We start from the raw sequence: 25,911 nt of genomic DNA, 5'->3' as shown, positions 1-25,911 counted from the left end.
CAGGGAGAACTGTGGTCATCATCTTTTGTAGGTTCAGCAGTTTCATACTTTAAGTTCATCAAGGGAATGTGAAATTTTAAATGTACACTTGAACCAAACTCCAACTATGCCAAGGGATAATGTGTTAAAGGGACCATCTGTGGACCTTCTTACTCTTTGGGGAAAGAGTAACTGGGAAACCCTTTTAACTTTACTCATGATGTTGGTGAGCTCCTCACTGGTAGCCTTGCTCAATGGCTGGCACAGGGAAAATGGTGTGTTCTTGCTGATGAGTGAGAAGGGAAGACAGTACACACACTATACACCCTGCACTCTACCTCAACCCCATGCATTTAGCCAGAACACACACTGCACACTCCCAGCTCACTGCTCTGTCCATGCATGCCCTGGGACAACCCCTAAAGCACTGCGTTCACACCAGCTCTTTCAGAGAAGTTCTCCTTATCCTCAGCTCGATATCAGTCCGGTTTCCTCTTGGTTGCTGTGGGTGCTCTGTAGTTCCCAAAGAACATACCACTTAACATGTTCTACCTCTTCCCCCCCCCCCAAACCTTGAGCATCTGGGAGGAAGGAAAGTTTTTGCTTTTCTCCATTATTCTATCAATGTGCACCCTGTTACCTTATTTCTGTTGAGTGATTAATATGTATTGCTGAATGTTTGAAGCAGGTACTTCTATTTATACTAAAGCATTTGAGCTTCCAGTCTGAATACAAGACCAATTTTCTCCTGATTTTATTAAAATACCCAAATGTAGTGCGTGAGACAAACCATTTTTAGTATCTTGAAGGCACTCTCAGATTGCATACTATGAACAAGGTAAATATAGAAAAGTGACAAGAAAAGTGATAAAAGTCACCACGCACACCATGTCCAGCCTTATCAAAGATAAGCCATTAAAAGATAAGAAGAAAAGTCCAGGACTTTCTCCTAAGTAACTCTGACATGACCTCAGCTTCCAATAAAGATCAAATATTGACAATGTAACAGTTAAGCCAAACTTGAAAGAAACATAAACGTGCTTTCTCATTCTCTCTTTCCCTCCTCCACCCCCAGCACACAGTCACTGAACTACACCAGAGTCCCAGAAATGTACACTTTTAAACTTAAAATGTGGGGGGAGTGATAATTTAGAAATCATTTCCCTTTGAAAGGAGAAAAGAGATAAAAGAAATATTCATTTTTTTTCATACAGGTCTTTTTATACACACACACATACGCATGTATAACTGTTATTAACAATAACAAAAGCAATATATACATTTTGTTAAGTACTGTACTGAATTAGAAACCATATTTTTTGTTTTGTTATTGTGATTTTATTTATTTTTTTTATTTTTTAATTTGTTTTAATTAGTTACACATGACAGCACAATGACCTTGAGACATTATTATTGCTGTGTGTATATATGTGACTGCATGACCAATGTGATTCTGCAACCTGTACACTCAGAAAAATAAGAAATTATATCCCATCTGATTCAAATGTATCATATATTTTTTTCAAAAGTGCTCTTGCCACTTCTTATACTCTATTTTGTTTATCACATCACTTGGGACTTAGGAAATAAACACCACCATGGTTTATCATGTTGCACTGAGACAAGTATGAAGGCTACAGTTCCACTGTACCCAACACTGCTCAGCTCTTTTTTCCAAGACTCTCTAAATGTAAGTCTCAGAACACTTACTGAAACATGACATATCTGTGTTCAAAAACCCTATATGATTTCCCATGGCCTGAATACTTAAACCAGCACTCAAACCCTCCCCGATGTGAATCTCTGTTCTAACTGAATTTGTAGCCAACCTGATGGAAGCACACACTGCATGCTGCTGCTGCTGCTGCTGCTGCTGGTCACTCAGGCCTGTCCTTGCTTTCTAGCCCTTCTCTCTGTTGGTCTCCGCCTCTAATTCCCAAAGGATCCTTCAGTGCACAATTCAACTTCAGCTTTACCTAAGACATTTTCTAGAAAGTCCCAAACCATAAATTCTCCACTACATTCCTACAAAACAGGTTTTTATTTGGTAGTTATATGTCCCCAAGAAGAATGCAAATTTCTTTCTTTCTTTCTTTTCTTTCTTTCTTTCTCCTTTTCCTTTTCCTTTCCTTTCCTTTTTTTTTTTTTTTAACTCAGGGTCTGGCTATGTTGCCCAGGCTGGCCTCAAACTCAATATCCTGCCTCAGCTTCCCAAGTAGCTGGAATTACAGGTATGTACCCCATTACCTTATCAAGAATGCATATTTCATAAAGCTAGGACTATACTGTATATCAAAGATGAAATCCTCCACCAAACCTAGAATGATGACTTGTATACAGTTGGTACTCAATATGAATTAGCTCATTATTTCAAAGACAATAATTTATAAATCTTATAAAGTAAAATTTTAAAATATATTTAAAGTAAAACTGTAACAAAGAGGAATAAGCTATATCCTACAAACATATAAATCTTTTTCAAAAGATGGGGCTGGGAGTTTAACTCAGTGGTAGAGTTCTTGCCTAGCATGTGTGAGAGGCCCTGAGTTCAATCCCCAATGCTCCCCTCTCAAAAAAAAAAAAAAAAAGGCTTTCCAAAGGTACATGATTTTTAAAAGAAATATCATCCCAATCTTATTTCTTGACACAGTTTTAGGGCCAATAAAACATTGGAAATACTATCAAAAATTAAGGAATTAATTTCAATTCCTCAATCCATAATTATAATATTAACAAAAAACTCTGCAGGTGGCATTTTATTTCCATATGCATAATATAATTAATGCAAACTCAGTGGTAACAACTGTTGCATATGAAATGCACAAATATCACACCTATAAAAGTGAGTACAGTTGTTTTATGGGTTAGTATGAAAACTTCATCAATACACTGAATGCAAACATGTCCCTAATTTTAAAGGAGTCTTTAAAAAGATAGTTTATTAGTCATCCCATAAGAAATTAACTGCATTTGGGTGGCCATTAAAAAGGAAGTTTTTTCTGGGCTGGGATATAATTCAGTGGTAGAGCCCATGCTTAGCATGCACAAGGCCCTGGTTCAATCCCCAGCACCACAGGGGGTAAAAAAAATGAAAGGAAGTTTTTTGACTTTTTTCTATCTTCTGATAAAGATGTGAGCTCTCACATACATACCCAACCACTCTATAAAAGCTACCTTTAACATACCCTTAATCTTCCTTAATCTTCAACAACAAAAAGACAAATAGAAGATACTGAAAATACCTGGATAACCTCAAAGAGACTAGCAAATACTCAAAAATGTTAATTGACCATTGATAACTACAGGTACATTTTAAAAACTGGTACATTTTACAAACTTCTACATCTGTACATATGCACATGTAGACACACACACACACACACACACATGCAGCCCTTCATCATAAGACCAAACAAGTCATGTTACTCTGTACAAATACATATAAATGATACCACAACCTTGGTTTTAATCATTTGTTCGCATTGATTTAGGAACCAAAGTGTAATATGTTTGTTTTTTATTCTGAGAGTATACAAAAGATGAAAGATTCTAAAAAGAATGGAAAAATGCATTCTTAAAGAAATTGCAAACACTTGTTTTTAAAATGGCACAGATCAACCATGCTAAAGACATACTCAAGCTGCCAATTTTTGGAGCATAGTTTTTAAAAAAAAAAAAAAATCTTTCTATTTTGGACAAATAGGATTAAGCTTCTTAGACAATTCTTTGTTGTTTTGACTTCAACAATTTATGCAAATGAGATGTTAATTAGTGTAATTGTGACTTAAATTATGCTTGTGTAAACCTCTCCATTGGTAGAAAAGTGTGGGAATCTACACAACTGGTATTTAAAGTAGCTGTACTAACTCACTTCTGAAAGCCCAGCATAGCAAGATCACTTTCATGTCTTTACAATTTGTTTTTATGAGGTGATAACATTTTTACAAATACCATCATTTTTGGTTTTTTATATTGTAAGTGACAGTCTGACATTTTACAACTGGCTTATTGAAAACAAGAATTGAGCACTCTAGCAGTAACGGACATTAACTGCTGAATAGAGATTCAGATGCTAATGAGGTGAGAGGGGCTCCAGAAAGTTTTGATAAATGCTACACACACTCTAACTAGCTGTGAATGTGAGTTGACAAAGAGCATCTACACCAGGGTTCAATAAAATGTAACCCTTTAAATTAATCATACTGGCAGTATTTAATAGAATGCACAACAATCTCCTTTTCTGTTGGCTATAAAGCTGGAGAATGCAAAGTCTTCACAAATGAATGTTCCCACATTCCCCACTCCACACTGCTACTTTCACTTGAACATCTACAGCTGTTTCAAAAGTACTTACTGTAAATAGCAAAGTATAAGCAGATTTCAGGGTCTGACTCTTTCACAACATGGGATGTAATTTTTTTTTCATTTTTACACCTAAATTTAAATAAAAACTCCTGAGGAAGAAAAAAACATTAACATTTGAAAGCTGGATACAGACCCAGCACACAGTAGGTTCTCAATAACGTCAGTTATTGTTATAGGAAAGATCTTGTAACTTACAAAAAGAAAAAAACATCTGCTCACATAGGAAAAAAATAAGAAAATTCAGGAAGCAAAGCAAACATTCAGTCTTCAAATCTACAAACTTAAAGTAGGCCTTTGTTCTTCAGGGACTGTGGGGAAAACTGTTTCATAGCTTTTGTGAAGAATTCTTCTTATATTGAAGGAAAACAGTTATATCCTATTATGTGAAACGCCACTGAATCCTAGTCCCACAAATGTTAGAGAACTTGTACTTATTTTATTTATTTTTCGATGCTTATACTGATCAAAAATCTTCTACTCAGTGCAAACTTAAAGATTTCAACAGACCACAGTTCAAGAGATCACCCTTACACTTCTTAAGCAAAGGCAGAACATTAACATGTTATTTCTTCTTAAAGTGACAATCCCTAATATCCTTTTTGGTTTTTGCCAATTTTAATCTTGGCAGGAAGTAGAAATCTGTGCACTCAGCAACACTGCAAAGCTTGCTGGCTGTCAAAATTATGTCTCAGCCAATGCCTGAGTGGTATTCTTGTCATTTCACTGTGGTAAGAAAGTTATCAGTCTGACATATAAAGCCTCTAAAAGTAGCAATTTATGCCAAAATGTAGACACACTTAGCCACCACCTAAATTTCATTTTTATAACTCCAATTATTATAACTTCCCCAATTTATAAATATACATACATACATGTATATTTATAAATTATACATACACACACATATACACACACACAAAGAAAGAATGTATAGTTATAGCTTCTAGGATGCTTCAAAAAATTTCAAAGAATAATTGACTCAAATAGCTTTAGATTAAAAGACAACTAGATTTTTGAAAGTATACATTTATCTATACTGGTTCATATATATATATACATATACATATACACACATACATATATTCATATATATATGTATACATACATACATACCTATATGTGTATATATGTATATACATACACATACACACACACACACATCTTTGATAATATTCTTTTGTGTAGGTACTCTATATTTTTATATCATTTTATCCCAAATAATCTCCACATGAACTATAAATTTCCAAGTCAACAAACTAGTCACTTATCACTAGACTGCATAAAAATTAAATTTTCACCCTGTAGTGAGCACTAGTTGCTCTTTTTGACTTTTTAAGAGTAAAAGCTTGCACTTAAAAAAAAAAAAAAAAGAACAAGTAGAGAAATGTGTGCTATGGTTTAGAAATGGCCATTTAGCCAAATTGCATACCTGTGCTGTGTCAGCGCCAGGCAGAGTCATCTCATTCCACTGGTCTAATGGATGGCAATTGAATTTAATTAACAAAACTCCTTTGACTTAGTTTCATACTGTGCAGAATGTAATGGAATCCTCTCCATCCCACTTTCTCTCTCTCAGTGTCTCTCTCTCTCAACTAAAGAACGTCCTTAACTGCCATCTACTTCAGGAATATTAAAGGCTATACATTATATCTAAAAGATATAATGCAGTCATCGCCTTTCTCATGACTTAAATTTAGTTACTAAATTATATAACATAAAATAATTAAAAAGATACTTTGATAGTGATACACAGTATAGATTCAATTACCACAATGTCTCCATTAAAGGCATTTTTATAGCATGAATAAAATGCAAATCCTCTTTGTGGATCAATACCAGAACATAATTCTATTCTTCCTTCTAAAAAGGAATTTAACCATTATAAATCATCTTCACATGAAAATGGTAAAAAAAAGGTATTCCTTTGAAAGTGTTCTGCTAATTCCAATATATTAAAAAATGATACTTTCAGTATTACACCCATTTAAAAACTATATTTTAGCAATGTTTGATATACTGATCCACAGAAAACTTGTTTACCATTATTTTTCATGTTTATTTAAATCCCTGACACTAAATTCTGAGAGACATTTCAATTAATTAAATAATCTCTTCTAAATAAAATCAACACACACACACACACACACACACACACACACACACACACACACACAAATGCTCCTAAGGGATTCTGAGTAAATATTACTACTCTGCCTAACTTTTGCCTGGCTGGGCACTCTGAGACAAGTTCCTATGATTGATTATTGTGGTATCTCTGAATCTTTGACTTTGAACCATAACCTTTTTTGCGAACAATGACAGTTGGGAACTACCATTTGCCATCTGTAGAGATGGAGGGGGGAAAAGGACTTCTTGTACATTAATCAACCAATTAAGAACAGACTTAAACAAAACACTAAAGCATAATAAACCCCTGACTGCTTAATAGCTTTCTACTTTTAATAGTTGTCTTCCTGCAGGCTGCTCACAAGATTAGGAGTAATCTATTCAAGTCTTAACAAAAATTGCATGAGAAAAAGGGAGAAAAGTAACCCATCCAAACCACACATTTCTAAGCTGTGAAAAATGATACTTAAGGGTTCTGTTCAAATCAAAATTTAAGAAACTGACCCACATAATAGGGTATCTCAAAAACCTCAAGTCAGTACAAATATGTTACCTCTTTTCCCTGAATACCTAACAGCATTACTGCACACAAATGAGCCTGATTTTGAAATTTTAGATTACTATATTCTTTAAGAACACCATTTGCCTATTAATTAATATGTACTACATTACTTAGCATAAGTAACTCTTATAGGAGAATCCTGAAGTTTCAACTACTGGTAACATAAACCAAACTACAAGATACTTAGAATAATGGGAGCGGGAAATAGAAGTAGGTAAGATCTTGCCACTTGCCTGATTAAAATGTACCCCCAAAAAAACTACTATTTAAGTAATTAGCTTATGATGACCCTCAGTACTACTGACTATGAAGTAAGGAAGCCAACCTTGGAGAATTATATGTCAAAAAAAAAAAAAATGTAAGAGGCTGGAGTTGTGGCTCAGCAGTAGAGCGCTCACCTGGCATGTGCAAGACTCTGGGTTCGATACTCAGCACCACATAAAAATAAATAAGTGAAATAAAGGTATTCTGTCCAACTACCACTAAAAAATAAATATAAAAAATGTTAGGCATTAATTTAATCATTCATAATTTAATTTAAAATTTAATTTTTCACACAATTTAAAAAAAAGAGTCATGTTTGCCCACTGTTGCAGATAGGCATTGTAACACCAATCAGAGGTCTTACCCTAATGCAATGAGAGGGGTCAAAGACAACTAAAAATACTTCTGAAAATGTGTGAAGAGGGCTGTAGATGCAGCTCAGTGGTAGAATACTTGCCTCGCACATGTGAGACACTGTGTTCAAAACATAAAAACTGGAATCATAGAAATGAAATGTCATTACCTGCATTTGATATAATTATGCACACAGAAAATACAGAGGAATGTGTAGGCAAAAACACATAAATATCACTGGATATGAGATCACAATACAAACATTAATGATATTTCTATACTAGAAACAATATTGAAAACATAATTTGAGACACACAATTTATAAAAGTAGGTTCCACAAAAGACTTGGGTGAAAAATGAATCCATGTAATCACACAAGATCAAACTAAATGGAGAGGGGATGGGGCTATGGCTCAGCAGTAGAGCACTTGTGTGAGGTGCTGGGTTCGATCCTCAGCACCACATAAAAATAAATAAATAAAATAAAGATATTGGGTCCAACTACAACTTAAAAATATTTTAAAAAATAAATGAGGAGACATACCATGTTCATAGATAATATTCAATATTCATAATAATATTCAATGGTTTTTTTTTAAAAAAAATGTCAATTTCCCTCATCCGTAGATTTAACACACTGCCAAAGTCCCAACAGAATTTTTCATGAAACTTGACAAAATGATCCTACAATACACATGAAATAATAAAAGATAAAGACAACTAAAAATACTTCTGAAAAAAAATATGTGAAGAGGGCACCCTTGTAGCTGTAGCTCAGTGGTAGAGCACTTGCCTCACACATGTGAGACACTGTGTTCAATTCTCAGCTCCACATAAAAATATTGTGTCTGTCTACAACTAAAAGAAAAATGTTTTTCTTTAAAAATGTGTGAAGAATTTGCTTTACCAGATATCATGACTTATTATAAGTTATTAACAACCGAAACAAAGTGGTAGTGTTACAGGTCGACAAACTGATCAGTGGAACAAAACAGAGAAGCCACTAACACACCCATATAGGTGGCACTAAATCAAGAAATGGAAATAATGTTGCCTATCCCAGGTAATTCCAGCATGGACAAATAGATGATAATACAAATTTGCATTTGATTTAAACTGTATCATCCAGTCTTTTTTTAAATACTTTTAATTGTAGATGGACACAATACCTTTTTTTCTTTTCTTTTTCTTTTTTAATGTGATGCTAATAATTGAACCCAGTGCCTCACCTGAACTATCACCTCAGTCCTTCATCTAGTCTTCAAATATTCCATTTCAAATCTTGATTATGTTTGGTTTAAAATAAACTTCTGTGCTTGGGAAGGAGCTAAGAAATGATGAGCCAGGTTTGTGTTTGTTACCCTCCTAATTCAAATTCTTAATATGATTCATAATTTTAGCATAATTTTAAGAAATTAAAGATAGAGATATTTACCTCTTTAGTAGCTGGTTTTCTATAACTTACAGATAACTTAAATCTACAAATTCTAAATATATATTTATCATTTTTGTGATTCTTATCACAAGTAATTAGCCATATATTGACCTTGACCTGAATCTTACATTTCAAAAATAAATACAGAATTTCAAGACGTACAAAAAGAAAACACAAATATTCCCAGGTCTCATTACTTCAAACAGTCATACTAAGATGACACAATTCTCGGATGCTCTGTGGGAAAATCTCATGCCTTGTACCATTTTGCAAAGTGCAGGCTGGTACACCATCCCCTGTACAGCTCTGGAATCCAATTAGAATGTAAGTGAAAAAAAAAAAATCCATTCTATTTTTATTGCCTTGCTGCAATATCTTTGGTGATTGATCACCAAAGAAGATGGTCATAATCTGGTCTCTTTTAGCACTGTATAAAGCCACAAAAGAAGACTTATTTTCAGTCTCTTTAAAGCAAATTAATTTTCATATGATTTTATAAGTTTTTATTTCTCATTCTATTTAAGGTTCTCATTTAAAAAGAAAGAAAAACATACTTTTTTCAAAATGCTTCCATTATCCTTTGCTGAAACCAGTAGCAGCTTTTAGATATGAAAACAGGGCCAGACAGAAACACTTTGTGGGAAAGTCTGCAGTGGAATGGTTTTGATAATGAACATGCCTGGAGAAATAAAATCATGAATGCTGTATGTGTTGAGGGGAAGAAACTCTTATCTTTGGTTGGGTTCTGTTTCCCTTAGAGAGGCTCATGTTACCTACAATCAATAGGTCTCCAATTAAACAAAGAAGATTTACATATGCTGGTGCATTTTGGAGTTAATGAAATTGGTCTTAACAGTTTTAATGAGAGTAGAGCATTTAATAGGAACGGAAACTTGGAGGAGTTCAACCAAATATAATTGAGCCCAACATCTTACTTTTGATCTTTTACTTTTCTACTACTACTGCCTGTGGTCTTGACCAACTTAGGATAAGTAACCCTACCATACCATACTGTTAATAGAGGCTATACATTCAAACCTGCAAATGCCCACTAGAGATAAGGAAATGATTGACATACCCTTCCCCCAAAGCGAAAGACAAAAAGTGATTCAAAACCAACAACAAAAAAAGTGTCTATCCTGAGGGAAAGGGCTTCATTTTTAATCAGAATTGTACTCTGAAAATTCAACAGCATGAATCCTTTATTACCCCTTCCAGCAGTGTAAAAAAAAAAAAAAAAACTAGCACATAGTAGGCATTTGGAATTGACAGATGGTATAAAGATGAGTTCCTCGTAGTTGAGCTGAAGCAATGGCTTTATTACTCCATCATTCACAGATCATATTTTCTAAATGAGAAGTGCAGATAAACATCAAGACCAACCTGGGTGTGCTGTGGCATGCCTATAATCCCTGCAAAATGGGAAGTTGAGGCAGAACGATCAGAAGTTCAAGGCCAACCTTGGCAACTTGGCAAGACCATGTCTCAAATTTTAAAAATAGGGCTGGGGATGTAACTCAGTGGAAGAACACACCTGGGTTCAATCTCCAATACTATTTTTTAAAACAGTCAAGACCAGGATCTTAGAAGCAAAAACAAATAGCCTAAATAGTTTTCTATAAATATCTAACACCACTGATCCTTCATTTTCAGAATTACAATTATTCATGTCAATAATGTGTTTGGGTTAATAAGAAACCGGATCTGGGTGAAGAAACAGAAATCAGTTAATATGGTAGAGTGAAAAGGGAGAATCATTCTCACAAAGGAAAAAAAAACAGGCTTAACCTTAGTCCAAAGGTGAACACCCGAAAACTGCTTTGTATAGTACCTGGTTTTTAAATTTGTTATAAGCTTCTCAAGTTCTTATTTTTCTCAACCCACATTCTCCTTCCAGTCACCAGCTTAACAAAAACACTGAGGGAATACATACTAAAGGCCAGATCCCATGCTCTCCCATGGAGGGTACCTAAAAACAATAATGCAGTCTCTGCTCAGAACGAAAGCACAGCTCAATCTGGAAGATAAATGTAGATGGTTTTATTATGATACCAGAAGTGCTAATGGCAAGTACTAACACAGTGCTAATGGATGCTATGGGTACACAGGGAAGGATCCTTAGCTCAAGTTGGGATGAAAGAAAGCTTTCTTGAAGAAATGAGGACACAGCTGAATCTTAAAGTACACATAGCATAGGCCAAGTAAAGGTGGGTGAGGACCTTCCCAGTAAAAGGAATAACACAAGGAAAGGAGCAAAAGCATACGTACATATGTTACAATAGAAAGTCCTGCATGGCAGCTGTGTGTTCTATTCAGAAAAACCTTCATTTATGTAGTTGGACATGCTCTCTCCAGTTTCAAGGTCAGTTGTGTTCACTGGTTAACTCAACCCAGAAAGGTCACTGATCCACTTTAATCAGCCCATATGTGTTGAAATCCACTTACCCTTGTCCTGGTTACAAATAAGAACACACAACCTCAGGCAGCATTTAAAGGACCCCGTCGTCACACCCACAAGTTGTTCCATAACACTAAGTTCCGAAAGTCCTGATACCCCCTCTCCAATTTCAGCTACCACCTCTCAAAGTTCAAAGAACCGAAGATCCATTGGTTTATTGAAATGTCATGCTGGTGGGAATATGCAGATGGGAATTAATTCCAAATTTAAAGACAAGCAATCTTTTTCCCAGATGTTGGACAGTTAAAGAATGAGAATACTTGGAAACAATTTCCTTCAAAATAAAGGATCAAAACACAGAAAAGGGTGTCAGTATCATTATTACAGACTCAATTCTAACCTGAAAAAGCATATTTAAATCTACAGTGTAGCATTAGTGAAGGCTGTACATCATCAATATGTTGAGTTTTATTTATATTATTTAAAGAAACAGGGGCTAGGGATGTGGCTCAAGCGGTAGCGCGCTCGCCTGGCATGCGTGCGGCCCGGGTTCAATCCTCAACACCACATACCAACAAAGATGTTGTGTCCGCCGAAAACTAAAAAATAAATATTAGAAAAAAAAAATTCTCTCTCTCACTCTCACTCTCTCTTTAAAAAAAAAAAGAAATGGCAAATGAACAAAAATAGAATAAAGCCAGAACTATAAAAATACTATTCAGAATTACAAGAAAACAAAGGGGGAGGAAGATTAGTAGCAAAAAAAAAAAAAAAAAAAAAAAACAGAGAAAGCTTTTAAACTTTTTAAAACTTTCATAATTAGGAAATAAGACACTCTTAAAGGAAATGTCAAATATTGCTAAAATCACCAGGTACACGCTGGTGTTTGTATATGGCTTATTCAATCTGAAGATGATGTAGTTTCTCTTTCCCTAGAGGTACTGAACTGCTAACATCCATGGACTAGATCAAGTTTGCTTCACTTTTCTTACAGACTGTTAAACAAAGAAGTGTGTCTTGAGTTTCATGATGTCCCACATGTTACTGTGACTAATCCCCAGCCATTTTTATTTACAGTGCTCAGAATGAGTTTCTATGACAATCCTCTACCACTTTTTAAATGCTACGTACACATTTTCTGCTTTTTGGAAATCATTCGTTCTCTACTCTATCCAAAGAAAAGCACACACGTTAATGTCTGGAGAAGCGGATTTCATCTGCTGATTGAACAACAAACAGATAAGGCAGAAAACAGTGAAAAATCTAATATACACTCTTTGGATGACTAGTTCTTTGTTTGTTTTCAGGTATTCCATTTATGATACCTGCAATGGTGGAGGTTCTTCTCCTTCTTTATCAAGCCCCTTCCCTAGGCTTTCTAAAAGACCCTCACAGCCATCCCATTAATACACTTCACACTTGCACACTCTCCAGGACCCCTCACAACTTCCTGTCTCAAAGTAATACTTACCTTCTTTTAACAAGGGGCAGGGGGAGGGAGAAGCAAAGAAGCTCAAGACCTCTGACAACTTAAAATCCACTTCAGTGCAAAAGCCTCAAGATTGCTAACTATTTTCAGAGAAGAGCAAAAGAGAATAATTAGGTGGGTGCACTACTGGAACTTGGCTATGTTTTAGTAACTACTACCAAATGCCAAATGAATTCACTACAGCCTGCTCTCCAAGGTCTTCCCTTCCTTTCTGTTTTTCACTTATTTTTCTCCTGCTGTTTAGTTTTCCTGTAACTCTGTTTTATACTTCACTATTACTAAAAGAATATCCTTTTAAAAAAAAGACAGAAAGAAAGAAAGAAATGGATCTTTTCTGTGCCTTGACAGCTTTCTTTAGAGAAAACATGCTACCAGGGTCAGCTATTAAATAAGAGAAAGCACCTGCATCCTTTTCCATATCCAACTGGATTTTCTGAACATTAAATAGATATTTTTATATGTAAAAAGCAAAACTGTGACACTAAATAGAATTATAGTCAAATGATGGAATTTCTCATGTATCAATATCCTATTTTTTAAAAAGCAATACTTAATAAGTAATACTACAAATGTTTAAAAACTTCATATGGGCTGTTAGTTGAAGGGACCCCAATTTAAGAACATCAAAAGCTTTAAAAGCCTAATTTCTGAGGAAATTATATCTAAGATGGCATCAACTCAGTTATTCAGTTTTGAATCTTTGGAACCTATCACAGTGTCTAAGAGGTAGTAAGAACAGAAAACATGTTTGATAAACTAAGCTACTAATGACATGGTAGAATTTATCAATAAAGGCTGCCAGAACAGAACTTCTAGTCCAACACCAACCAAAGCACATGGATCTTGATTTGAAGCAAATGACAGTGGGCTACAACAGTTCTCCAATGCATACAAGAATCTTCCATCTCCACAGCTCTGGGGACACATGAACTTAGCATTCTCAACTCTTCAATGAGAGTTTGTTTGGTGCACCCAGTTTCCTTCAAGATAGGAGACCCTAGATCTAACACCAAAACAGAAAAAGCTCTGGATTCTCACTCATTTTTAAATTTCAGAGAAAACAAGAGCTTTCAACACTGTTATACAGTTCAAATTCAGAAGCAGGGATCTGACATACTGGGGACACTCTGAAGATAACCCAGGCCACAGAAGCCCAGAATGCCTTGACCCTTCTAACAAGTCCTTCTACCTGTTTTCTCACCTACCTAAAATGTAGGATTTATATGAAGAGTTAATGATGTATAAGAAAAGGTTATTTAAATATCGCATTTTAAGAGCACAATTCTGGGGATCTGAGGGATTTGGCTTCAATACTGGCTTTGTCAGTTACTAATGGTATGACTTGAGTGAACTACTAATGCTCTTTGATCCTCTGTTTCCTGAATAAAGACAGTAATGCAATCTCCACTCTCTCCCTCTACTCAACATAAAAAATTTCCCCAAACTTGAAAAAGTAAAACAAAACAACAACAACAACAAAAAAAACTACATAAAACCAAACAACCCTCATCCACAATTTCCAAAACTCAAAGCCGATTCTAAGAAGTGGCACCCAGATATGTAAACTCTTTGAACGGCCCAAAGTTTTTAAAGAGTTTATAGCAGAGCACTCTATTACAAAGCAAAATTAACTGTTAAAGCTGCTCTATCCTCACTTTTGAACTAAGTGATTTGGTAGTAAAAAATCAAAAATGTGAACCAATCTTCCTGTCCTGTCCATCTCCAGTCTAACCTCCAATTCTGCTGCCTCAAGACATGGCTTCACTTATTATTCTCCCACTCCCATCCCATCCCAGCACTTCCCCAGCTCAACTGCACATAAAATAAAAAGTTATGCATAATCAGGCTTTATGTAGCAAAACTGAAAATGTCTGTCTTTGAAGAATTACAAAGCTTTCTGTCTGAAACCTCTGACCTTTCTAGAGAAATCAGAGTCACTGTAGTTTAAAAATGTAGGTGGCAAAAGTACAAAGGATCACATTTATCCACTTTGCATGTTTGTCGTCTTTTCTGAAAAGAAGGACAAATATCTTTGGAACAATTACTTCTCCGACCTTAACATTTCAGCCTGCAATATCCTCTTTCAGGAAAAAAAATATATCCTGGGGCCCAATAGGATGACACTTCTTTTGTTAATTTTTATCCCCACCACATTTTACTGCAACTAGAAAATATATAAATTCCAAAACATTTTTAAAGAAACGTCTATATAGTGAGATGGCTAGGAAAATAATAGAAGTTCATTTAAATCATTTTCAAACCATTATAATTCTTGATTGAGAGATTTCCAAAAGTACACTGAAGAAAAAAAAGTGAATTCTTAATAAAAGTTCTTGTCACATAGGAAGAGACCATACAATAAAAGTATTGCAATGACTTTCCTTCCCTAATAGGAGTACATAACAATAGTTAGGCTGTTGAACAGCATCTTACAAAGACTTCATTCTCAGAAGTTACTTGAAAGTACACTCCCAAAGAGAAATTTCTACCATTTAAAAGAAGGGAGGGGGAGTCAATTAAATGAATCCATCAGAAACTTTAGTAACTGAGTAATTTTTATTTGATATGCATCCGTGCAAAAATCTTATCAAAAACACAAAAATGCAAGCATTTCTCATGTAAATAAGCTTTTAGCCAAATTCTTATCAGAATACTTGCTTCATCTTAAATGTTTGTGACCTACTTATCTTTAACCTCCAATTACTTAATGTTGAAAATATATTCTCAGATGCACAGTTTTCCATCAACAATTTTAATATGTAATATGAATTGCACTCAGCATAATAGATATCTACAATTTTCATTGCTAATGTGCTACTCTGAGCCTGCACAACTGTTTAATACTATGTTACAAAAAATAGTATGTTACAGAGGTTTACATGCAGATGCACAATGTCTTAATTACTCAGTGTATAGAAAGCTCTTTAAGCATCTACATCCCTCACCCATTCAGAATGCTAAAAAATGGCATGAAGAAGGGCTTGATGTCATCTCACTACTAGAATTCCATCTGTCTATGGCCCTTCTTTGACTTGACTACTTCTGCAGCCAACATTTTCACAAAGTTGATGAGAATTTGTCAACCTAAGGACTTGTAATGTCAGCTCCTTTGAAAGGCAATGTTATATTTGAAAGTGACAATGAAGGATCCTGTACGTATATTATTCATTTTATGTAAGAGCTTAAAATTAAATAAATAATCCCTTTAAGACTAAAATACACAGAATCGTAAATGCTTCCAACAGGGGCAAGAGACAAGTACATACCCACACGGAAGAGATGGCTTTAAATTCTGACATTCAGTATGATGTCTCTGATTTTGAAAATAAATGAAGAACGACATTGTAATACCACAGTTACTACTACCTACTGGCAAATACCTTTCCCTACCAAAAATTCCCACTCAGATCAAGCTCTGTGACTCACCACAGATTATCTTCTCCAACAGCATGAATGCAATGCACTACCCAATCATGAGCAGGCAAAATTACAAAAGGAAATAAAATCACCCAAACCATAGCAACAAAGACAACAGCCCGACAAAGGCAGATGCTACACAGACATTCATACAAATTTTTAAATAGTATTCATTTTAAAAATATGTTTTAATTTCATTTCACTTTTTTAACCCATAGAGCATTTCAAACACTGCCATTAAAATTTTTAAATAAATTATATGCTCTGAAAACTGTCTAGGTTTGTAAAATCACAGTTTATTTGGGACTACCATAGCACTTCCCAGAGACAAAAAAGGGTGGGCAGAACGGACCTGGGTGCAGAAGACAACGTGGTATGAGTTCTGTTGGTTTTATTCTAATCTTCTTTTGTTTCCAATCTCCACTTTACTCACAAGCTTCAGCTTTCCCTTTGCAGCATTAACTGACACTTCACAACCCTAACTGTAAGAGTTTATCACTTCCTAAAAGAAAGTCCTATTTGTTTGATTCAATATAAGTTCAGTAGCTTATTTTTAAATATGCCTTACAAGAATTAATATGTTCAAGAGTTAGTGTAATATAAATTGCATTTGCTTATTTTTTTTCTATTTACAATCATAAAATTTGCATCAACTAAGGGTGTTAGTTTTTGTACTAAAGTCATTAAGAACTAATATGTCTAAGTTTTTAAAAATGAAAACAAGGCTCAGTCATTTAAGGGCATTTGTCCCCATTTTAATTTTTTTTCTTTCTATTCTAAATTTAAAATTTTTTAAACTAATAAAATTTCTTTGCTCAAACATGATTTTTGCTTTCTGTTAAATAATTATATATAAGGTCATAACTAAAAAATCTTTCAAAACAAAGTTTAAAAGGTAATCGTTACAGAAAGAAAATATTTATTTCTTGTATATATAATATATATGCACAGTAAAATATTATATGCAATATGAATTTTTAAAATGCTTGATTTAATACTCAAAGATTTCAAAGCATCTATAACCCATTTGTCTAATATTATTTTACCAAAAAAAAAAAATCTTAAATCTGTGTCATAATGCTTGCGTTCACTAAACTTCAACATTCTAAAAACAAGATAGAATACGTTACTCCGAATTTTTGACCCTAACCCTGACCCAAGTAAGGTCTCCTTCTTTGGCTAAGATTTAGACTCATTAGTAAAATGCCTCCATGAGAAGGTTCAGATTTTGACTGTGTATTTCCCTTTTACTCAAAGACAGGTGTGTGACGGCATTTAAATAATATTCAACTCAAGGCAAGAGTTTGTAAAGAAGGATACAAAATTTATTTGAATTCTTTTAAGAGCATACTATTTGGAATCAGAAGACTTGGGTTTGAATCTTGCTCTGCACAAGTAACCTGGCCATTCTAAGACTCCCTTCTCATTTGTTCAAATGCAGAGTGCATTCTTTATTCATAAACTGTGTGAAGGGAGGAAGGAAAGGAGAGGGAGAGAGGGAGGGAGGGGAAAAGAAAAGAGCAAGCTACATATATGGCAAAACTTAGTGCAGTGCCAGATGCAGAATAGACACTCAATAAAAGTTCTTTCCCTTCCTTCCTTCCTTCCATATCCTTTTCTCTACTCTCAATTGATCTAGGTCCAAAATATCTACCACTAGGGAAGTGTCTGAAAGACATGAAGAGGAATAAATTTAAAGTTCTCAAAGAACATTAAAGCTATTCCACTTTAATCTTCAGTTATTATGATCATCCTAATCAGTCCAGAGTTGGCCCACACTACATTTTAAAGAACAACCCTCGTCAAAGCACATAGCACAAACGAACTTCTTTTTCTCCATTTTATCTTATTTGGCTTGATTTGCCAACTGAACAGCAAAAATGTCCTCTGCTATAGAGCTGCTGCAGTTGTCACTTGTTGCAGTTACCATTTCTTTGCCTCAAAAGCCATGTTTACTTAACTAGAACATTAATGGGAGGACTAATTCCACTAGATAAAATGTGCTTTTTACACGGTGCAATTACCATAACAAAACATGAATAATTGTTTTCTAATATTTGGAAGAAAACTTAAAAGAAAAAAGGCATTTCTGTCTAAGTAGCAGATAAGAAAATTCTGTTAAGTTTAAGGACACCAAAGTTTTGATGAAGAATATATCTCTTACAGTCACCTTAGCAGAAAAGAAACTAAAAGCTAGCTAGCACTACTAGCTTGCAACTTAAAAATCAAAATAGTGAAAATAATAAACGACAAAATTTCCTTAACCCCAATCCCCCAAACCAAGATTATATGTACCCCAAAGTGACTAACTGGACTCTCAAAATCTGAAAGAATTTTTGCTAAACTTTCTAAAAATTTCTGCAGAAAGTCCTGAACCCCTAAATAATCTCTTTAGTCTGAAATAAGTTATATAAAACAAAAATCATGGGAAAATGGATTATAAAATTCTCCACTTTTCATCTCACTGCCCGAGATCTCTTCACAGTCATTATTTAAACCGAAACACTTTCAGGGCATCTCCGTTTGCCACTAAGTTCACGGTTTTATGTTTCTCTTAACAGAGAATGCCAGTTCATTCATTCTGTTCCTCCTCCACCTGACTTCTTCCTCCCCCTCTCACCCTAAAGGATTTACAATTTATAATATATTTAAAACAGGCTCTGACCGCTAAATAACCATGGGGAAATTACTGTTGGAATGGTAATAAACCAGTGTTTAGCCCATTTGCTGAACTCAATCTGTGTTTTATGTTTTTTTCTTCTATTCTAATCCTCAGAATTGTTTTCAATAATCTATATTGACATTTGTGAGCAATTAGAATTGCCACTGCTTCTGTGCAAGACTTTAAAAGCCGGCAGACTGTTCTGCATCCTCTGGAAGCAGCTTGAGGCCCTAACCAAGTGAAACACCCAGTCCTACTGTGTACAGCACTGACCACAACAAAGGCTGTGGTTTCTCCCACACTAGCCTTAAATAGGTTTAAATTAATGCTATTCATCACTGGGTGGAAAGGAAGACAAGGCAAATCCATGCCAGCAGCATTGGGAAATTTTCTAACCCATACACTCAAACCTCTTAGCCATAAATGAACTGACCTCCATTCAAAGACTTAACTCCAGAACAACTTTTTCTCTCTATTCCTATATACTCTCTGCCTTTGAACTTCCATCTTTTTCACTACATTCTAGGTGAAGGATTTTATTACCACATTCTAGACAAAGGATATTGTCACTGTCCTCAAGTTATGCAGAAAACACTCAAGGATACAAAGCCATAATTATCCCAAGATTATTGGTTGCTAGTGTTATTTTTTAATAATTAAAAGATAAACTTAAAATCTTAAAACATGTGCATGTATTTTGAATAGATCCATCAGCCACAAAATCCACCTTGAGTTTATCTTTACAGTAAGAATTTGAAATACAACGAAATTCTTATTCTTTATTTTAAATATCATGGAATATTAGTCTTACCCTGCCTTTTCCAAACATACTTTATCACTATAAAGCATAGGATCAACTTTCTGCTAAGGAGTTCATTAAGGTACTGAAGAAGTTTAACTATATAACGTATAATTCTAGACTTGAGCATAAACACACACACACACCTGCTAACAGAACATATTGAATATATTTCTACATATGTAATACTTCTTTAAACTAATGTGGTAAGTTACCTAAAAATTAAGACATTACCATAATTAAGTTGGCATACAATTATTATGAATAATCATAACAATCTAACATGATTCATTTAAATTTTTTAAATGATTATTCTATATGTACTGGTAACCTTATCCATATACTTATTCTGTATTTAAAATACTAGCTTTTTTTAAAAAAGGAATCATTCCCACTGCTTAAACAGCACTCTGGGTACAGCCTGGATGTGCACAAACACGCACATGAAGCGCGCGCACACACACACTCACAGACACTCCTAATCTTACACCTGCTCTGAAGCAGTAGGAAGTGAATTCTCAATCTGTCAACATGACCATCTGGTCTATCTGCATATCACGGCTTTCTCTATTACTATATGAAGGAATGACAATCACGAAGCCAAAATAAAACTAAAATGCACCTGAATGGGAGTATCTCTCTTTTGGTTGAAATGGAATAATATGTGGCGTATCAGAGCAAAACTAGCAATGCTCTAACTAATTTAAAATGAGCATTCCCGACAGCATAATTAAGTGAACAATATGGTACAGGTAATATGGTAATCATTAATGCTGCTGTACAGGTTTACTGTACCAGTATCAAAGTTCTGAGACCCTGAAACATCTCTGTTATTCCTGGTGCAAGCACAATCAAGTGTAGGCCGAGCAATCAGTTACCACTGTAGCAAAGATTACTGTACAGTAATCTCCACCTTCTACCTTGAAAATAACAAGTGCCCAAAATGCCATTAGGACAATATCAGTTAGCTTTGGTTTTGGCTAATTAACAGTTACAGAAATTACCTAACAAGTTTTGGTCACTTACTAGTCTTTCAAAGTAAATTTTAAGATCATTAAAAATACTTCCAATCTTAGAAAATTCTTTACCTGAAAAAAGAGAAAATGGCTCATTGTGATTCAGCCTTGGGGTCTAACCCAGTTGAAAACTAGCAAAGGCTCTAGATGAATGAAATATAATTTGATTTGTTTTAGTTTTTAAATGTCATCACACAGCTGCCTCAGAGCTTTCATCCTGCCCCACAACAGGTAATAACTACCAAATATAAAAAGGTGACACTGTCATTCTATGGCATAAATACAGCAATATAGATCAGTCCAAGAGAAGAATCCTTAAAAAGTCTAACATCTTGCAAAATTTAACTAACTCTAATGAGAATCTTTGTAAAATCTGATTACATTACCAGAAGTTATACAGAAGCAGTTTAAAAAAAGAAAAAACTCTCCAGAAAGTTCTCGGTTGAGTGCCTACTAATGAACAAAGGTTAACTTTATCTAAAAGGTCAAATGCCTGGTGGCTAAGGTTATGACCTTAACAACTTAAATTGTGACCTTGCCACGTGCCGGGTATATTGTAGATTCTGATACAGATCATCTGGTAAAGACTGGTCATAAATTAGCTTTACTGTTACACGCCCACAAAGAAAACCATTTGCCACAAAACCATAATATCTCCAAGTTGTCATATGATCCATGGGAAGGACAACTCAAATAGAGACCAAATTAAGGGCATAAAACGATTTTGTTCTTTTATACTTTTAACGAGATGAAATTCTCAGGCTTATGGAATCACTCCGATTTCACTACACATGTTACTGTTTATCAGCCACAAAATTCACACAGTTCTAATACCACTGGATTTAAGGGAAAATTTTGGAATGTAGTTTATGTATTATACTTTAGCATCTCAATAAGCCTTAGAATAAATCACTTCTGCTTTTAAAAAATGATAGATTCTGCATGTGCTTCCAATATTCTTTAAGATTTCAACTTTTTTCTCAAACAAGCAGCCAACGCACAAAGCCCTGATTATTGTGGATATTTTTAAGAAGAAAAGATCTCCTTTCTATAGTCATGGTGCGGGTGAGGAGGTTAGAAGGAAAAAATTCAATATTTTCAAAGAAAGAAAGAAAAAAAAAAAGTGCACTATAGGTGAAAAGGCCACAATGGTTTTGGCATGTATCTCAAAGCACGTTTCAGTGTCTGCCTCCTGCCAATACTGGCAAGTTCTCAAAACTTTTAAGGAGGTAAAAACATTGTTTAGTGTTTACAAATCTTCAGTATTATAACAGATGCTTGTCACATCGGTTGTATGGAAGTTGACCGATCTACCTCATATTTGTATTGGCAGCTTCCCTTCAACAAATAACAGGTCTCTAAATCTTTTAAATCAAATTTGAAATATTTTCGGACAAAAGGCCCTTACTACTCTCTTTTGCAACCTTCCTGTTGCTTTCACAGAGAAGCAGCCATTACTGCGGTCCTGTGGAAACCAATGGCCAGACATTTGGCTGGTGTTCAGGCATAACGAGGGATTCTGGGATACATCAGGAAAACCAATCCTAAAGGTAGTCTGATCCACACTGCTGTCCATAAATCTTTCATAAGCAATAAGGATGCTAACTCTCCTAAGCAAGCTTCTAAATGTCATTTCACCAACTTCGCCCCTCCAGGTATCACAACCGGCAATTGCAACCCGTTAGCTCAAGGATTTGAAGCAACAGCATAATAATAAACCACGGACAAGGAAAGGTAACACATGCAATGGGAATAGCTTAGAAAGGTTGCATTTCTTTAAATCTAATGGAAATGTGCTTAAATCGAAAGAACAGGTACTGCTTGTGCTGATAAAAAAAACTTTACAGGCATTTCATTTTCATGTTATCTTGTAAGGAAGCAAACAAATGATCTATATCACCTGTTGGCACCTTCAAGTTTCTATGTTGGCCAATTAAAGAATTCACTATAATTTATAAATCATTTTTCTAAATATCTAAAAGATAAACACAAACTTTGAAAGAGTGCTCCATGAAAACCCTTGTGACACATATACTTTTTGCAATCTCATGCACTTACATATGCAAATAAATAAAAATAATTTTTAACTTTGCTTTTGTCATAAACAAAACAAACTAACAGCAGGGTAAAAGAGGGTTAAGGAAAGGCTATTTGTTCCTGTTTAGAGATCATTTGAGAAGTATTGCTTTTACATTTTTGCTACCCAGAAATGGCAAAAGCAACAGGCACTTCTTATAATTAAGTATACATTTTCAAAAACCCAAATATTTGAAACGCTTACAGAGCACATCTTCTAAAATACTCATCTATCCCCTGCCAACAGAATGCAAATGATGATGTGACATGCTTGCAAAATTAATTTCTCCAGTTTCTTAAGTAAGGACAGATGGATAACAAAAGTTCTTTCTAAATCGTATATCGAAAAAAATAGCAAATAGAATATCAGCTGACTTCTTTAAAAATCATCTAACATTTATAGAACTTAAAATTTTTATTAAACAGTGCAGTGTTGACTTTATAGATATTATCTTCTCTCTCCTCTATGGACAAAGTACGTAAATAAACAAACCCCAAACAATCCACTGGTAGGATTCCACAACTTACTTTCTTCCATCTGGCTCAAGTAACTGCCATGAAGGCAATCTAGCAAGACCGATATGTACATATAAAAAGTCAACAAGTTACACAAGACCTGAGCTCTCCCATAACACAATGAGCCTTTTGTCTAAAACAAGATGAAAGGAACAAAGTAAAAATGCATTATTTCATCCAGTCCTCAATAGTTTTATCCCGAATGTTGTTCTAAATACTGAAACATGATCAGGTGAAACACGCCTTAAAAAACAATAACAAATTTCTTTTAAAAAAAAAATCAAAACAACTCATTGCCTCAATTATCAATAGTGACTTCTCAGCATTTTCATGCATTGTACAGGCAGGTTATTTTTAATATTAACCCTTCCATCATTTATTTACAGAGTTAGTTTGGTTGGTTACCTACTGGAGAGGACATTGAGAATTCCTAAATACAAACCTACTAAGCTTGGGTATTAATATGATTATCTTTCCTTCATAAATGATCAGCAATTTGATAGCAATCTTACTTCCAACTAACTTCTTAATTGGCAGGGGGTTCAAGAGGCCCCAGTGGGTTAAATACATTCCCCACAGAAAAGCAACTAAAAAGATTGCCTCACCACCAAACTAAATGCTTTTTAAATAGATCACATGCCAGTTAAAACACACTATTTATTACAAGGGTTTTTCACTAGGCTTCTCTCACCCCTCAACGAGAACTGTGACTTACAATTCACACCTGTCTGATACAAACACCTTGACAGCACCACTTACCCAAAGAACTGAACTTGGAATTCTCTCAAAGCTAGGCTTTTCCACCTGAATGAAGGCTCAGACACAGGCCTTCAGGCTTCTCTGACTTTGGTCTATCTCTGAAACCATAATGGCTTTATGTAAGCGGCCTGTAAGTTGGAGAGCTCAAGAATGGCGGAGCACACACACACACACACACAGGCGGTCAAGAAAGAAACACACAAAAGAAAGCAGAAGAAATTCTCACCATCGCACTTACCTGCTGCATGCACAAAGTATGCCAAATATAAATCGAGTTCCTTAACAGAAACCCCTATGTGATGGGGTTGGACACAGAGCCCTGGATTAGAGCATTGTGGGGACTTTACAAGGCGCTCGCCATCAGTACTTTCCAGCGGAATACCTTTAAACAAGATGACCATAACAAGGTCCAACCTCCAGACTTTATCTGCCTGGCGGAGGCAGTCAATTCTTCGCATCTTGCCTTTCTGGTCTGGGTTGGAAAGAACACAACATGGAGGTTTTTTCCCTGTAACTGTAAGAACAAAATCCTCTCGATACTCAGGTCGGATATCTTTCCGTAACTTTGCCAGAAGTCGAGATGCCCACTTCTGCTTGACCTCTGGTTTTTCACTTAGCAATTCATCCTTCACGGCTCTCTCTTCTTCTTTTGACATACGCTTTTCATGTTTTTTGAAGTATTTTCGTTTTCGGGCCTGCAGGTTGAACCATGTGTAGGCGAAGGCTCGGACATGGGGCAGAAGTGCTTCGATGAAAGGATGAAATTCATCCTAGGGAAAGGGACCAAAACAAAAATATGAATAGCCTGAAAAGAAGAGGAAACAACTTTCTTCAGCGAATTACCTTAAAAATATTCCTCGTTTCACCTGAAATTCAATTCAAGCATTGTATTACCTAAATCATACATCAAATCCCTAAGGGAAGTCAAAGGGAGAGGGGACAAAACTATCAGTATCATTTCTCATGATTGGTAAGAAAAAATTGCTAATTTTTTTTTTAATGTTCTCATATGTTCACTAAAGCATATCAGCTTCTATTGTTGGGCCTAGTCCCCAAATCCCTTTGATAGTAAATGAAGTTCATGTAAATGCTTATAAAAATATATAATCTTCACCCTATTTCAAGAAAGGCATATCTAATTTTGTCCCAGCCTTGACCTCACCACTTGTAGTACAGCCAGGGCCCGGCCGCCAGATTGGCAAATCCTAAACATTTAGATGCCAGTCAATGTTTATGGAAGTCTAGGAGCAAAAATCATCTCCACCATCAATGAAAACAAAGGCTTTCCCTCTAAAAATATTGCACGCAGACTGTTCCGTTTCTTATTCATTTTGGTAATATCTTGATTCTTCTTTTAAATATTATAGTTGCATATAATTTTTGAGTCAGAAAATTAGAAAAATTGGGCAGATCCTTACACAAAAGAATTGGATATTTATTAGGCTAAAATAAAAAAATGTATGCCCAAGACATAATTGCTGATACTATAGGAATTAAACAAAAAGAAGAAAAAAATGACAAAGAATAGTGTACATGCCAGAGAGTAAACAGAATTCGTCACTATGACAATACTGTTACAACTAAATGCATTAAATTTGCTGATGTGATTATGAAATGCCTTCAGTAATGATCGTGCCTAAAAAATGGATCATTTAATTTTGGAAATCTATTCCAGTTTTTTCTCATAGAGAAA

The 25,911-nt window shown here is 35.0% G+C and overlaps 1 protein-coding gene across 6 annotated transcripts in view; it reads right to left on the bottom strand.

Annotated features, from left to right (window-relative positions):
- Nfia (nuclear factor I A) overlaps positions 1–25,911 on the bottom strand; it is a 561,296-nt gene that overhangs the window by 324,368 nt on the left and 211,017 nt on the right. For all 6 annotated transcript variants that reach the window (XM_021726814.3, XM_040288754.2, XM_040288755.2 and 3 more), the window contains exon 2: positions 24,457–24,988. In XM_021726814.3, coding sequence (XP_021582489.1) covers positions 24,457–24,988 — 532 coding nt within the window. The remainder of the gene's footprint in view (positions 1–24,456; positions 24,989–25,911) is intronic.

Source organism: Ictidomys tridecemlineatus, chromosome 11 (assembly GCF_052094955.1).
Source record: "Ictidomys tridecemlineatus isolate mIctTri1 chromosome 11, mIctTri1.hap1, whole genome shotgun sequence".
Classification (NCBI taxonomy): domain Eukaryota; kingdom Metazoa; phylum Chordata; class Mammalia; order Rodentia; family Sciuridae; genus Ictidomys; species Ictidomys tridecemlineatus.
Note: the sequence above shows the minus strand (reverse complement) of the source record. Positions and strands in the feature narration are given on the sequence as shown.